Genomic DNA, 17,149 nt, shown 5'->3' on the forward strand with positions numbered 1-17,149 from the left:
ATAAACATGATTATTATATAAAGAGTCACTTATTAGAACACATTTTTACTAATTATCAGGTCTTTGGGTTTTTATTGCTTAGACTTTGTGTATCCTTCTTTCCTTAATGTATAAATCTGTACTCTAGTTTCTTTTCTGAGCTGTAACTTTCTAGCCATTTCTGTGGGAACACAGTTGAGATTTATTGGGATTTTTGTGTCCAATTTCTCAAAAGCCAAAGAGCTAAAATGAATAATGCAAACTGTGATTTGTTTTATACTTTTGCACTGAAGTTGTGACTCTTGCAAATCTTCTCAACACTAAAACTTCTTTTCTTTTTTTAACATTTATTCAGCAATGGTCTGGTAACATCAATGTATACCTAAAGGTTAATTGAGGAAAATGGTTCAATCCAATAAAGGTAAAGTCTGATCATGCAGTAAACACATCCAAAAATACAAAGAATCCATACTGGTTTTTAAGAAAGCCATAGTGAACAGAAAATTGAAGTTGCTTCCAATCTTTTGGCCTGGAGTGAGTGTGTGTGTGTGTATATATATATATATATATACACACACACACACACACACAAACACATAATATATGTATGATATTCACACACCTATACACACAGACACACAGAGATGCACACATAAATAGAAATAGCTCACATTAAGAGATGTGACGCTATTTAAAGCCTAAAACTGAGCTTTACCAGGGAACAAATTAGTATTATGATGAAAAGAACTGGCAAAATGAAATGGCTCCACAACTATGACCTTAAACGATCGATATCAGAATAAGCAGATACACTGTGTCATTACTTCAGGGACGACACTTGGTGCTTTTAGAAAATGTACTGAAAAGACTGTTTTGGAAAAGTTACTTATGACGAAAGTGGGAAAGGCATTTATCGTTAATTTAATTTTTATTGAGCACGGAACTCTGTTTCACTCGTCTCTTGCAAGATAATATGCCAGGAATCACATATAGGTTCCATAACAACAGGCACAGGTTACCATCTGAATTGGAATCAGTCAGAAACATTAGAAACATTCACTTTTTAAAAAGGGCATATAAAAGGTGACACGTCTTAGTACACTGGAGTGCTATGGGATGAAAATTGTGACCCTGACACATTACAACACAGCTGCTCATTATTGATACTAAACACTAAATACAGACCTTCAAACACAACAATTAGTTTAACGGATGTTGACACAGGAAAACAAGAGGAAATACATAATACTTATAAAGCTGGCCAGAATTAGTTACTTACACAGGACTCGAATTCAAGGAGCAATGGTCCACCATCATCTCCGGGAGAAAATCCAACTTAAAAGAAGCCATGATGGAAAAATCTTACTTTCTTCTTCTTTGAACACAACACGACAATAAAGCTAAATTGACACAGTAATCAGAAGGTGTTGGTAAACTCCAGATTGTACACTTGTTTGTAATTCCCTGGCGAAGAGTATAATATCAGGCAGCCAACTGTGCACAAAAGAAAAAGAAAAATAGTGTGCCGCAACAAAATAATGCACATGGAAAACGCATCCACTGGAACACAAATATAGCAAACAAATTCTGGCTGAGGAACCGCCGTTGTTTGAGATGGAAAAAAAGCGCAAATGACAAACACAAAGTGACAGGCCTTCAGGTTGGCTTTCTAGGTTCTGGGACTGGGACTAACCACTACATGGAAATCATGAAGGGCTGCTGGGATCACTGGGGCCACAGAAAGTAATGGCCATTTGGGCTCCCACAATCAAAGTGCTGATGATCCACGGCCTTTGTGAACATTTCTCCTAGGCAAGCAGATCTGGCTGCAGCGTCAGATAAACATGGTGTCAGATTGATGGTGATAAGGCCCAGTGGGCAGAGGGAATGAGAGAGGGAGTGAATAGTACTCCACAGCCAGTAGCTAATCCCTGGACTAGCCACACCAGGGGCTAACAATTTGGTTCCGGCCTGAGGGGGGCTGTGTTTACTCTGTTGTCCTACAGGCTGCACTGGTTTGTGTTTGATTTATGTGTGCAAACAGAAGGTAGCCAATGTGAAACAACGTTTTCAGTTTAAACCCTATAGTGCACACACAAACTGCAACAAGTCATGTTTTCTGATTTCTGATTTTCCATACTTTTTTTTCAGTAGCTGGCCTTCAGAGTTTACTCAAAGGCTCTGGAAGGGGTTTGCAAAAAATTGGCAAATCTCTTGAACACATTTGGTGGACATGTGTAGATATGATGTCTTAGTGAACATGACAAATTTGGTCCCATTTGGCCAATAGGTGATGTCGTAGCAGCATCATCTAGCTATAAAAAGATCTGTCTGTCAGTTTGTCCTTCGCATATCTCAAAAGCCGACCATTGAAATGACTTCTCACTCTGCCGGTGTATTGCAGAGGAGCCAAGAAAGTGCAGTGTTAAGAGTGAAGTCTATCAGAGCAGGATTTGAGAATGTCACCGGCAGCACTTCTGGGGAGCATGCAATCGGCCCCCTCCAAATGGGTACGCCCCTGACACTGCTGCATGCAGCAATACCAAAAGCTAAACAAACAGCCCGTTTCAAATGGCCACCCACTCACAATGGCCACACCTCTCCAGGGATGTATGAACATAACACTGGAATACAGAATGTGCCAACCTGCCATCAGGTAGTTTTTGGTTTGACCAAAACATAACTCCTCATCGCTGCACATTTCTTTTGCAGACTGGTGCTTATTATTTTGCAATGTCAGCACTGAAATCACTTCAGCAAAGCATATTTCTAATACCACACGTCGGTGAAATATCAAAAACTGCTTTCAAGAGGTGTCGTATCAAATCTCTTCGAAGAAAGTTTTCTGAAGCAGCTAAATTTAACCCTAACCCTTTATCGGGCGAAGAACCGTATTTGATAACTTCAGTGGATATCAAAATGGGGTCCCCATGTCTCTCTGTTTGGTTGTAGAACCACATGGATTTCTTCCAGCTAATCAGCAAAGATCAGGCTACATCACAGACAGTGACACCATGACATCTGACCAATCAGTATGATAATAATATAATAATATTAACTTTATTGACCTTGACATCCAAGGTAAAAATGAAAACTTTAGAAAGAAAATCTGCAAGAAACAGTTGTACAAACAGAGTTATTCTTTAAAGTCTTGTACGAGGAAAACTTGACTATGACGTATTAGGGCCAAGTATGTATAAAAATTTACTAGATTAAAGTGGGAAATCTACAAGAAAAAAAGTTGCATATTTAAGAGATTTAAAGTGGCAAAAGAGTCACAGATCTATGAGAAAAAAGTGGGGAAAAAAGCAACTTTTTTCTCGCAGATTCACCACTTTAAATCTCATAAAACTGTGCATTTTTTTCTCGTAGATTTGCCACTTTAACCTCGTAAACTTTTTTCTCAAAATATTACCCTCCCTCCCCGGGTCTGTATGTTTTTTTTTTACACATTCTACAGTCCACATTCTGGCAGTATGTAATATCCTCCAATATTCTCTAGGGTTGAAATTTGGAATTTGCAAGTATTTCAATGAGTGTCCTATTAAGGGTTAACCTAACAATTAATGTACGGACCTCCTGGGCTCATCACAGTTATATTAAAATTGCATTGGAACTGGAAGATGGCTAGCAAAACCTTGAAATCTTGTCTTGTGTTTGAATCATATGCTGGTGATAGTGTTGCAAAGTTTGTAAAACTGGCAGTAGTGAAATGGCAGTTGGGGGCCATATGACAACACTCCTGTGATAAAAGACAAAAATAAGAAATACTGACGCATGCATATAGAGAAAGCATGCTCACCCTCCACATAATCAACACATCATTTGGACTTTAACCAGTTGGTTTTGGTTCAGATTGTGCTCATTGCTTCTGGTTCTTGATTTTGGTTTAACCTTTTGATGCACAACATATGGACAACCCTTCTAATGCACAACATGGGTCAAAAATCGATTGAATAGTCCAAGTATTCTTTGAATATTGATATTGATTGAATTCTTTTTTTTAATTATAATCGATCATTATATCCATTTTTCCTTTAATTTCCTTTTTCCTTTATGTATTATTACATACATTTTTCACACATGGGTCAAAAATGACTCCTTCATCCAAATTTGATTTAAAATTAAACGACCGAATACTATATTAATAGTAATTTGTTTCAAATAGTTACTTTAGCAGTAAGAGAGGCCAAACACTCATATATTTAATATATTTAACATGTTTGTGTTTCATTTTGTCACACAGCCGATACGTGCGTACGTTCACCGATCAATGAGCCCATTTCACTGAGCCAACAGCAGGCAAGGCTCGGTCAAATATGTGGATCATCTGAGGCACCACCACCTCCAGGCCTAGAACAACATACACATTGTTTGCTATCCAACTGTTTATATGTTTGGTTTGTTTTGTGAATAAATGTTTTTTTTTTTGTTTAAATTGAGACTTGTAGCATTTGATATCATTGTGTCATTTTTATCATGTAAATGGAGGGAGAAAAGGCAATATCGGCTTCAAGAATCGGCCCCAAAAAATCGGCAGCACATATCGGGGATCGGCTAACACTGATGTCAAAATAATCGGTATCGGCATCAGCCTTAAAAAACCTGTATCAGTCGACCACTGGTTATGTTACAGCCTTATTCCAAAATTGATTGAATTCATGTTTCCTTAAAATACACACAATACCCCATAATGACATTTTTGATCCATGTTGTGCATTAGAAGTGTAGTGATACAAAAAGGGTTTTTATTCAAAAAGTAAGAAATGAAAACATAAAAATTAGGATGTATGATGATGAAAAACAAGTTGATTGAGGAAAACCTGGAATACTGAATGATGAAATTAATTTATTGCAAATATATAGAAAATAAAAACTCATGTTGACCCATGTTGTTCATCAAAGGCATAAAGGGCATGTCAAAACAGGCCACAAGCATATTTAAAAAAAAAAAAAAGACTATCAAAACAACAACAATACAGACCTCATATAATTGTATATTCATATTCACAATTCACATCATGCAGTTTGTGGACCCTGTAGGTTAATTTCATTCAGTTCTATTTGCTGATTGTTATTCAATAATATGAGTCAATAATAATCTGTTCTTTTTTTCATTCCATGTACTATAAGTGTGAAACAGGGTGAAACATAAGTCAGCAATACAATCAGCTAGTTACCCAATGGGGCCAGGGCTTGAAAAAGGGAGGAAAAAAAAGGAAGAATTTAATTTTAAAAAAAAAATTCAGACAATGCTTTTGAGGCAATGTTACTAAAGCCCCTTTTTAGACTGCCTTTCAGCAAAAGTCCCACTATATTGCTGTAACAAGCTGTACTGGCTTTTCGCTTTAGGACATTCATACTGATTCTGCAACGCACAAATATTGTTGTCAATTCACTTTGCTGTCTGCCATCACGGACCAAAGTGGGAAGAGACGGTAGTGGTGTGTATCAGAACAGCAGCAGTGCTGCACAGTAGCACAGTACAGGTACATGTGCAGCAGTGTTCAAAATAACAGCAGTCCAATGTGACTAACCAGATTAATCCAGGTTTTTATCCAATCCACTTTATTTATATAGCACAATTTAACAAACACAAGGTTTCCAAAGTGCTGCACAAACAATAAATATATAACACAATACAAAGAGATGTAGTAAACAATAGAACAGTAAAATGCAATAAGATAAATTAAATTAAAAATAGGATTAAAATAAATTAAATAAAATGTAAAATGTACTGCCCGCACAAAATAAAATATGCATGTATACAAATAAAAACAAAAAATCACAGCTGAAAGGTGCCACAAGTTGGTTGACTCAATGCCACACAGATGTGAAGCAGTTATAAAAAACTGTGGTCATGCAACTAAATATTAGTTTAGTGATTCACAGGATTCATAAATCCTAGAAACGAAAACGTTTGTACAAAATAGTTTTGTGTTTGTAAAGTCAACTGCAGACACTGCTATTTTTTTTGAACACACCCCTTTCAACTAATTGCCCAATTGCACAGCCTTAAGAGCGTGCATATCATTAATGCTGGGTCTTGTTGGTTTTCTGAGAATCTGCTGCAACTACTGGTACCTTGTTTGCCATGTAGCAATAAAACTAGGGCCGGGACTCAATTAAAAAAAAAATCTAATTAATTAGAGGCTTTGTAATTAATTAATCGAAATTAATCGCATTTTAATCGCATATAAATATTTGACCTGAGAACAGTGAGAAGTCATTTTTTTCACATGGATTTTTAGTATACCATTGGATAATGACTGAATACATAAGCTTAAGCAACAAAAATATTGTTTATTTTTGTTCAAGTCCAACAGACCAGTAGCCTGGGTATACCCATACTGCCTTGCGCGCTCTATTTCATTTCGAACCTCCAGGCAGTCTGGCAACCAGAGAAGTTTCTTAGCCCTGTTTTAGGGATCCAATCCCAGAACCGGGAGGGATGGCAAGACGATGACGCGTACTACTCGGCAGACGCAAAACTCCCTTTAGCTGTAGACGGTGTTTAAATAGTTTAGAGCCAAAGTTTATTTTAAAAGAACAATGTTTGACTATACACTCTTTACACTTTACACTTTAGCCTTGCTTCCGACAGGATTTGGCCAAAGCCTAATCTACCAACTGGCCCCGCTACCGCTCACTGCTGTAACACCGGTGATCTGGCTACGAGCCGGGGGACAGCGGAGCCGCCCAGAGACCCGCAGCAGCTTGTCTATTGCCCATAAAATCAGTGGATGTGTGGCTGAATGACATGAGGGGGAATTAGGCTTAAAAATAAATAATCTTGCAATCACAGCAGCAAGCAACACTCTCTCGCTCACACACAGACACACACACACCAACACTGCCGGTAGACTGTGAGCAGCCAGAGTCAGAACATGCTGCAGAAAAACATTGCAGAAAAAGAATTGAGCATTTTAGTCTCAAAGTAGAGATGCTAGAGGGCTAGCCTGGCTATGTAAACCAAACATTCATTTCTGTCGCTCGATATACGTCATCTGGTATAACTGATACGATTGGCTAAGAGCTACCTACGGACGCTTTTGATAGACATTCTTAGCGCCCAATAAACGGCTCTGGAGGATCACAAACCACACCTCCTCTACGGAGAAATGAATGGCTGGTTTCCAGACTAATCTCATTTGTGATTAGTCTGGCATTTTATTTACGCTTTAGACAGCATCCCAACATTTTTCTTATTTTATTTTTTTAATTATTGATTGTTAAAGTGGGATACTGTAGTGATCGCCTTCTGAGTACTATCAGAAGCGACAGTTACTTTTGTTACTTTTCTTTTCTTTTCATTACCACGGTAACGTAAGGTCGTAGTTGAGGCTGACTGTATTTTTTCCCGGGCTGGACAGAACTCCTCCGTAACCATCTTTACGTTGTTTTTCTTTTTTTACCTTCAAGTCTGGCATATAAATGGTGTTTGAGCTTCCCCTGCATAAAAAAAATGTGCAGTGTGACGGTAAAGACATTTTCTGTTCTTATTACAACTTTAACGACCCGTGGAGACCCCCCGGATCTCTACAATACACGGCTGCATGGTGTGGGCAGCGGTGTTAGCAGTGTTAGATTTTCTCGACTCTTGTGCTGCTTCTTACCCCTCTAGTGCCAAGTTGGGAACCTCTGAGGTAGAGAGGGAGAGCATGGGCTGTCCAGTCTGCTCAGGAGACTCATACAGGGTTTCAGGGTCCAAGCTATCCATCCAGGGCCTTGGACCACTAGTGACATACAAAAACACAGACACACAATTAAAACTGAATACACAAGAGGAATACACACAACAAATACTGTACTTACACATCTAACACTCACATGAATCAGTACCCCAAGCTAAAGTTGAACACAGATGGGTGGTAATGTGCCCTTCAAAAACAGGAACTAACGGTGACATCCAAGACTGAAACAAAAAAACAAAAAGATCAGGGGCATATCAGGACAGTTCTAATGATGGGTTCTCTCTCTGCCAAGCAAAACCATGATGACATACGATTTTACTAGCAAGGGCAACCATTGCCAACCCATGATACTCTCCACTAGGGCTGGGCGATATGGACCAAAAGTCATATCCCGATAATAATATTGATATACAATATATATCACAATATTTTAATCACAATGTGAGAGCAAATTTTCAGTCAAAGTCAAATATGACATGTCATAAGTAGTTTTATTGAAACCGTTTATTTAAGTGAACATAAGTACCGTTAAGCAACAGGAGTACCTTTTTTTAATCAAACTCCATAAAGTGCACATTTAAATAAAATAAATATCCTAAATAACAATAGCCTATGAAGTAAAACAGGCCAATATGTGTTCAATAAAGACATGAAATATTATAATTGTTTGTGTGGTGTTAGGTTAAGCACGTTGTGTTTGTCTATACTTGCGACAAAATTCGTATTCTGTAGAAAAAAGTAATAGCACACCGATCCCGATCAAACCACACGTTTTGATATATAATTTGTACTAGTACCGGGACGAAATTGTGTCCGGAAGAGAAAGAAGAAAAAATCCACAGTATAACAATAGTGCTCGGTGTGATTGCCCCGTGGCCCTAATAACGAACATTACAAAATAACTAAATATGACAAACCCTAGTAAGGGCAGAATTTGTAAAGAAAGAAAAAAATTGAACTATATCAATATATATGATATGGTCTAATTCCATATCACATTTTAAAATATATCAATATATCTTTTATATGGATATATCGCCCAGCCCTACTCTCCACCCCATCAGCTGTGTCTTGTGCTGCTTAACACTTTTGTGTCTGTGTTGGAGATTACAGAGAAAGGTCTGTTTCAAGTCTGTGTGTGTTCAATTTGTCAGTGGCTTTATCTCTGTGGTTTGGAGATCAGTTTTAGGCCATTCAATTAAATCAATTTGTGGAAAAAGGCAGAATTAGACTAGAAAGTGAGTCCTTTCAAACACCTTCTAGTGTTTAGGCAGCCTTCCACTGCAGGTTTGGGCCGTGCCAAAGTAATAATCAATGTTATGGAGTGTATATCCTTGCTGATATGCAAACACTCACATATACTGTATTTCTTTAGGCCTTAACACACCGGGGGCATGACAAATGAATGATGCAGAAATGAAAAATACTTGCTGGTGAATATTTCACACAAAAACTATTTGAAGCAGCGATGCAATTTTGTAGCAAAGTTTAGTCAGTAAAAGGTTTGAATATATTTGTGCAGGCAGAGGACCAAGTAACTACCAGCATCCTGTTAAGCCAGAGCAGTACCTGGCAATCTGGTAAGTTCCTTCTGGTAAACTAAACGCATTGTAAATGTCTATGAGTTTTATTGTAAAAGGTAAGAATGACAGGAGTGGATCGGGTTTGCACCAGTCTTCTGTCAGGGTTAAAAGTAAGTAAGTAAGTAAATTGTATTTATGAAGCGCTTTTCACAGGAAAAGAAAAACCACAAAGTGCTTTACAAGGATATAAAACAACATACAGGCAAACACAGAAAAACTCAATACATCAAGCAAACATAATTAAAGCCTGGCTGTAGGGGTGGGCGATATGGCCCTAAAAGATTATCACAATATTTCAGGGTATTTTTACGATAACGATATTCTTGACGATATAACAAAATACTGAAAAAAAATAGAAAATAATATTTTTTTAGTCTGTATAAATAAATAAAACTAAAAATAATACTCTTGAGTAATAGCAAATAATAAAAAAATAACCATCTAGGGGGTCTGGGGGCCCCACCAGGAGAAAATGCTGTACATTTTTAAGTAAAATGCATCAATCTCGTCCACTTTGGGAGCTAAATGTGAGCAAACACCGCACATAACATTTTTCACAATCAATAGGGCTTTCCACTAGGACATGGATGCGGGGTGCGGGCCGTATGCAGCCCCCAGGCCTGCAGTTGCCCATCCCTGGTCTAGGTCATTAATGGAAACCCTTACGCCACTATGCCAACAAGTAGAAATGAAGCCAATATGATGATATGCATTTTTTTTACCCATAAAAAAATATACCGGTATAATTGTGAACGATACGATATGGCACACCCCTACCTGGACGTCTAGTTGACCAGGTACATGTAGTCAACTAAAGGCCTGTCTAAACAGATATAGCTTAAGTTGACATTTAAAAGAATCCACAGATACCACAGACCATAAGGGAGCAGGCAGAGCGTTCAATAGTTTGGGAGCTATTGATTCAAAGGCTCCATCACCATGAGTCTTAAGGCGGCATGTGGGACAGACAGTAGATTTAAGGTGTTTGATGGGAGGGAGTGAGCAGAGGGATATGGGTGAAGTAGTTCAGTTACATATGCTGGGGCCAGATCGTGCAGTGCTCTGTAGGTAAGAGTGAGAATCTTAAACTGGATCCTGTATGCAACGGGGAGCCAGTGAAGAGATCTGAGTATGGGGGTGATGCGAGATCATCCGTTTGTCCTAGTGAGGAGCCTTGCTGCAGCATTTTGACTTGACTGTAGATGTTTTAAAGCAGACATACTGAGTGAGGAGAAAAGTGAGTTACAGTAGTCGATACGGGATGAGATAAAGGCATGTATAAGCTTCTCAAGTTCAGTATTTGAAACTACTGATCTCAGTTTGCTGATATTTCTCATGTGGAAAAAGCAGGAACTGCTTTTCAAGTGGGGGTGGACAGCAGAGGAAAGGAACAAAAGTTTACCATCTTGTTGCCTTTATACGCAGTGCGACACCCCCCCCCCCCCAAAAGAGAAAAAAAAAAAAATATTAGGTCACACAATATTCACATACTGTGTAAAAGTTATCATGATAAAAACTAAACGAGGGCATTTAAGTTGTGCCTGTGCTGTATAAACAAGTGCAAACTGCATACCAGGAATTATCAACAGCTCAAAGTATGATTTACATACAATATGCCAGTATTTTTTCATTCATTCATTACCATTAACCGCTTATCCGCAATCGGGTTGCGGGGGCTGGAGCCAATCCCAGCTGTCATTGGGAGGCGGGGTACACCCTGGACAGGACGCCAGACTATCGCAGGGCTAGCACATAGAGACAGACAATCACACTCTCATTCACACCTACTGGCAATTTAGAGTCACCAATTAAACCTAAGTGCATGTTTTTGGACTGTGGGAGGAAGCCGGAGAACCCGGTGAGAACCCACGCTGACACGGGGAGAACATGCAAACTCCACACAGAAGAGCCGCAGGCGGGAGGCGAACCGGCGACCCTCTAGCTGTGAGGCGAGACCGCTAACCACTACACCACCGTGTAGCCCTATGCCAGTATTTGTTTACCTATATTCTGTCAGAATAATGCACAGTAAGCCACTGTGAATTTTTTTTACTGTAAATATATACTTAAATACTACTTATAAATTAGCTAGCATAACTGCTACAACCATGTCACAATCAGTGCCTAGTCTGAACTAGACTTAACAGGATGGTATGGACACCATTTCCTGTGTCCAAGGAGTTTCTATCTTATTTATAGAATGTGTATGAATCCCGCAACATAACCAATGAGTGAATGTGGGATATGGTTGAATGGAAAGAAATATAAGATAAGATTTAGCAAAAGCGTCATTTACAGATAAATCCTGAAATGTCTTTATGTCTCGTCTTTTACAGAGAGATATTATATTATACAAAGGGACCAGGAAAGCAGGCCATCTATGTCCTGAAAAGGATAGAGGAGAGAGGGGGCGTTCCCGGAGGCACACCTAGTAGAAATCCTCATAAGTGGCCGGCCCGTCGAATCCGACTCAGAGCCCTTTCCCGCATGTCTTCCCCTCTGTCTCCGTCTTCACCCTGTCTCTTAGCCTGGGTATACCCATACTGCCTTGCTCGCTCGATTTCATTTCGAACCTGCAGACAGTCTGGTATCTATGGCCGTTTCTTAGCCCTGTTTTAGGGATCCAATCACAGAACGGGGAGGGACGGCAAGACGATGACGCATACTATTGGACAGAGGGAAGCTTGTAGTTTTGTAGTTTTCTTACAGATCCAACATGGCTGCAGCAGACACCAAGCTCTCTTTGGATTTAACTGTAGACAGTGTTCTAGATAGTTTAGAGCCAAAGTTTATTTTAAAAGAAGAACAACGTTTGGCTTTACACTCCTTTATCACCACCAAAAAGGATGTTTTAGCCTTGCTTCTGACAGGATTTGGCAAAAGCCTAATCTACCAACTAGCCCCGCTACCGCTCGCTGCTGTAACGCCGGTGATCTGGCTACGAGGCGGGGGACAGCTGAGCCGCCCAGAGACCCGCAGCAGCTCGTCTATTGGCCATAAAATCAGTGGATGTGTGGCTGAATGACATGAGGGGGAAATAATGTGTAAAAATAAATAATCTTGCAGAAAGCGAGAACTGGAGAAGCAAAGCAGCAAGCAACACTCTCTCTCTCTCTCTCTCACACACACACACTCACACACACACACACACACCAACACTGCCGGTAGACTGTGAGCAGCCAGAGTCAGAACATGCTGCAGAAAAACGTTGCAGAAGCAGAATTGAGCATTTTAGTCTCAAAGTAGAGATGGGCTAGTCTGGCTATGTAAACATCAATATCTGTCGCTCTACATACGTCATCTGGTATAACTGATACGATTGGCTAAGAGCTACCTACAGACGCTTATGATAGACATTCTTAGCGCCCAATAAACGGCTCAGGAGGATCGTAAACCACGCCTCCTCTACGGAGAAATGAATAGCTGCTATCCAGACTAATCTCATTTGTGATATGTGTCTCTATCAATAAAGCCCAAAAATGGCCAAAATATCTTTTAAAAAAAGGATAGAAGAGAGGCCCTGAAGAGATGCAGAGAAGAGCTTGAATTGGCACCAAATCTTCAAAGTTGAGAGAACTATGTGATAACTGGTGAAGTAAGAAGAACTGTTGAGGTAAGATTGTACCTCTGGTGTGAACATCCGAGCTAATGTTCATGAAAGAATTGACACCACTTCAAATGATAGAGAACAGTACAGCCAGGGTCCTCACTAAAACAAAAAGGAGAGATCACATCACCCCAATGTTAAAGTCCTTGCACTCCAATTGGCAGCTCCCAATTAGCTGCCAATTGATTTTAAAGCACTTCTGCTTGTTTTTAAGTCTTTGAAGGGGGTGGGGCCAAACTACTTACATGACATGTTTAAACAGTATTCCCAAACAAGGTCCCTTAGATCAGCCATTCTCAACCTTAGGGTACCGACCCCAATTGGGGTCGCGAGATGATTTCTGGGCGTCGCCAAATCATTGTGGAAAAAATATAAATGCACAAAATTAATATTAAATTTCATAATTTCAGACAGGGGGATGTTTTAGTTGTTGTCTGTTTCATTCTTTGTCCAAAAAGTAAATAAACAAACAAAAAGAAAAAAACTGGCGTGTTTTTGCTTTACCGCAGCTGCTAGCAGCTAGCGATAACTGATGCTGGAAAAATGGAGCGATGGCTGCAAAGAAAAGCTCCAGACTGGGTCAGCAGCAGCAGCAGCAGCAGCAGCAGCAGGGGTCAAAGGTCTACCACCAGAAAGCCTAACGGGACCACCAGCCCAGAAATGGAGGGCAGTGGGGCCGACACTGGCTAGGCTCCGTAAATATCAGCCCCACTTCTTGAAGTATGGCTTTTCATGCATGACAAAAAACACCACAGAATATCCACAGTTTGTCATTTGCTCTGAAGTGCTAGTAAACAAAAGCTTGAAACCAGTAAAACTGAAGAGACAAGAGGGGGTGGGGGGTGGGGGGGTTGCGGACAACATGCATGTTAAATTGGGGGTCACGACTCAAAAAGAACTACTGCCTTAGATCACAACATAAACAACTACTAGTGAAACCGACCCTCAGAACATAGCAGGGTGAAGCAGCTTTTAGCCACTATGGCGCCCAGTTTTCTGGAACCAGCTTCCAGACCATCAGAAACACCCCAACTATCTCCATTTTCAAAACCAAAGTTAAGACCAAACTCTTTGCTACGAGTATGAAATGTGCTATTCAAATAAATATGACTTGACTTGACATATCTCTGTGCTCCACAGGACTTGAGTGGCCGACCTGTCCAGGGCTTTTAGCCAACAGAGTGGCCGTGAACTTTATCTATGATCTTTCATTAAAAATGCCAATATAGTCAAGTACATAACACAGTTATTGTTATAAGTTTGGATTCAGGAGTTTGATTGATTTTATTAAGGGAATTTGACAGATGACGTCTAAATTATTCAAATAAAAACAAAAATATTTTAGCACCACAACAAAGCCACTTGGGAATGACTGCTGATTTATAGGCTGTAGTAATAAGCTGTGGTTAAATAACTTTTTACGTATTGATTTTTCTCACTACTGAAACAGAAAAATATGTGAACAGGAACAACTCAACTATGAATATGCAGCTATCAGTAATCTTTATTTATTCTAATTTTGTCAGACAATGTTATAACTTGTGACCATAATGTAATGATTTGGCCATTTCAGCTGTGGATACTCATCACCAGATGTTGGCTGTGATGCAGTTTTATTGTTAGCAAACTGAAAAGAGAGTTGTTTTCTGTTGTTCACTCGTCTCTACTTAAACCACTAGTAGTGCAGCACTTTGTTGGCTTTCCATGGACCTAGTTTTACTGTTAAGTCATTACTACTGTTGTGATATTTGTTAGAATAATCTGTTTTTCTGTCTCTTATTCCGTCTCTGTTGTCTGTCTCTGTGGATGGGGATCACTATATGATTGACGTAGGTCACTATCTATGCGTGCGTAATTCACTAACTGTGTATGTAACCTCTTTCTGTGCATTTATAGATTAATCATGCAAGATGCTTTGATACAATGATCATGTGCCAATATTGTTTTAAAACTATGATTACTCTAAATACATCTAAACTAAATACATTTATTCCATCTGCTTAAACTGTCTCTGCCCTACTTAGAGTAAGATTCTATAATCACAAATATATATATTTTATGTTTTATTGTTTATTGCAAAATCTGTGTCTCCAATAATATCTCTGCAGGTCATATCAAGGCAGGAGTTTGTGTTTTGAAAGTTTTGTTCCAGGTCAGGTCATGGACATGATGTGCTGAGCAGAAGGATAACGGTCTTCTCTGCTTGGTGACATGACGTGTCCACAATATTGATTAAACTGACAAATCAGCGGATCAAAAGGAGGACTTCTGGAGAGATCTACCTACATTCATAGTAAACTTTTGTTAGGCTATAAAAGTGGGTTTAGGGAAATTAGACTGGGTTCAGCCTCATGCACAGACCAGCCTAATGTCATGTCAGGGACCTGTGGATTGAACCCCGAGACTCAGTAAACTGCACATTTCTTGATGTATTGTAATAAAATGAAGTTAAACTGAGAACTTGGACGTTTCCTGCTCATCATTCCCCATTAAACGATCGGCGCAGAGAAATAGGTGAGGATTTTGTGTTGGAGTCAGATAATTGAATTTGAGGTTTCCTCAATGCATTTCTCAACACCATCTCGTCAAAATAAAACAGACTTAAAAGCATTCTGGTTGTCAGTTGGTTCAAATAGCTATTTTAATGTTAATGCTGAATTTAGGGAATATTGCACTTGGTTACAATGACATAAATGCATATCCTCACATGTTTTACACTCTGGCAGTAAGAAGCTTTGTGAATCAGGTTGTTAACATCATTTAGACCATTTTGACAAGGTGCCTTCATGGAGTAGTGACAGTAGCTGTGGGAGGAGTTACAGTGGTCACTTCCGCGTTCGATGACATTTCTCTCTGTCAGATAAATATAGCTTTAACTACAAACCTCTAAAAACACAAGCTAGCGAAGCGTCGGACAGCTGCAACACATATCACAGCAACTCTATCATGATGTCATTTCATAAACACCTTATTGTCAACGTGTAACTGTCATATTAAACAGCTGCTCAACACATAGATAGTACACCAAGCCTTGACATCCACTAACAACTGCTGCAAGCTAAACAACAGACCAACATTACCGTTAGATATGATATGGTAGCGTTAGCTAACGTTAGCTACAACAGCGTTGATAAGTTCAAATGGCCAACTTACCCGTGTTTTACGTCACTGTAAATTTGACTGGTGCTAAAAGCAATATGTCGTTTAGGGAGTTTGCTTACAACAAAACGTTAATCATGCTGTACTGTGGAGGGGGGGCTCACTAGCGTCACCATAAAGGTGAATAACTTGTAGTCTATCACTTCACACAATTCAGCCAGCAGTCACTGTAAAATGGCAGTCTGTCGGTTGATGCTAGATCCCATCCACCGGAGGTATCAGACCCGCCCTCCTTTGCTCTACTCCGTCTCTGATTGGCTAACCAACATATTCTGCCCAATCACTCTTCATGCCACCTTGCCTGGGTTGGATCTAGCATCTTCTCACTCTCTCATGCTGAACCGTTACCACTCGTCAGCTGGTAGAGGTGGGGGCATTTTTTTTTTTAAACCGTATACTTAACCCTTGTGTACTCCTCCCGTCGACTGTACACCTGTGGTCCTCAGGGGTCAAAAAGGACCCCATGACTCAAGACTGGTTTTAGGACAAAAAAGATTGTTTTACTTTTTTTTGCTAACATCTAAAAATGAACAATGCTTTCAAAACAAACTAAGTTCCTTTCCCATATAAATAGTTAGTGCCCCCAAAATGCATTGTCCCTTTGGCATTGTGTAAGCACTGCAAGTCAAAATGTTTTTTCCAGTCCTTCATTGAAAATGGTTACTCTACTAGTTTTTCTGTGTAGCTAACAGAATACAACTGTATATAAAGCTGGGAAAAGAAATGGACGTAGTCACCGTGACGTCACCCGTTGGTTTTTCTAACTATTTTGACTATTATTTTACTAAATTAACTATTCTGCTATAGAGGCGTTTCACAACTGATTTGTTACTTGCATTAATTTTTTTACCAGTAATGTTTAATAAACAAAGCTACAGCTTCCTGACCAAAACCTGGCTAGGTGCCCCCATATTCCTTACATTCAGCCACACCCAGAAACACTATGTCAATGGTAAATGGACCTGCACTTATATAGCACTTTTCTAGTTGCTTTGCAACTACGCTCATTCACCCTTTCACACACACATTCATACTGGTGGCAGAGGCTACCCTAAACGGTGCCACCTGCCACCATTGGGAATTCATTTATTCACCGATGAACACAGGACCGGGAGAAATTTGGGGTT

The 17,149-nt window shown here is 39.5% G+C and overlaps 1 protein-coding gene across 6 annotated transcripts in view; it reads right to left on the minus strand.

Moving 5' to 3' along the window:
* Window positions 1–16,191, minus strand: part of celf1 (cugbp, Elav-like family member 1) — a 70,427-nt gene extending 54,236 nt beyond the window's left edge. For 5 of the 6 annotated variants that reach the window (XM_059351274.1, XM_059351266.1, XM_059351258.1 and 2 more), the window contains exons 1-3: window positions 16,017–16,191; window positions 7,810–7,894; window positions 7,596–7,715 (exon numbers count right to left, since the gene is read on the minus strand). In XM_059351274.1, coding sequence (XP_059207257.1) covers window positions 7,596–7,699 — 104 coding nt within the window. In that variant the 5' untranslated portion in view covers window positions 7,700–7,715; window positions 7,810–7,894; window positions 16,017–16,191. The remainder of the gene's footprint in view (window positions 1–7,595; window positions 7,716–7,809; window positions 7,895–16,016) is intronic. The other variant, XM_059351250.1, reaches the window with a different exon arrangement.
* Window positions 16,192–17,149: the final 958 nt, after the last annotated feature.

Source organism: Centropristis striata, chromosome 2 (assembly GCF_030273125.1).
Source record: "Centropristis striata isolate RG_2023a ecotype Rhode Island chromosome 2, C.striata_1.0, whole genome shotgun sequence".
Classification (NCBI taxonomy): domain Eukaryota; kingdom Metazoa; phylum Chordata; class Actinopteri; order Perciformes; family Serranidae; genus Centropristis; species Centropristis striata.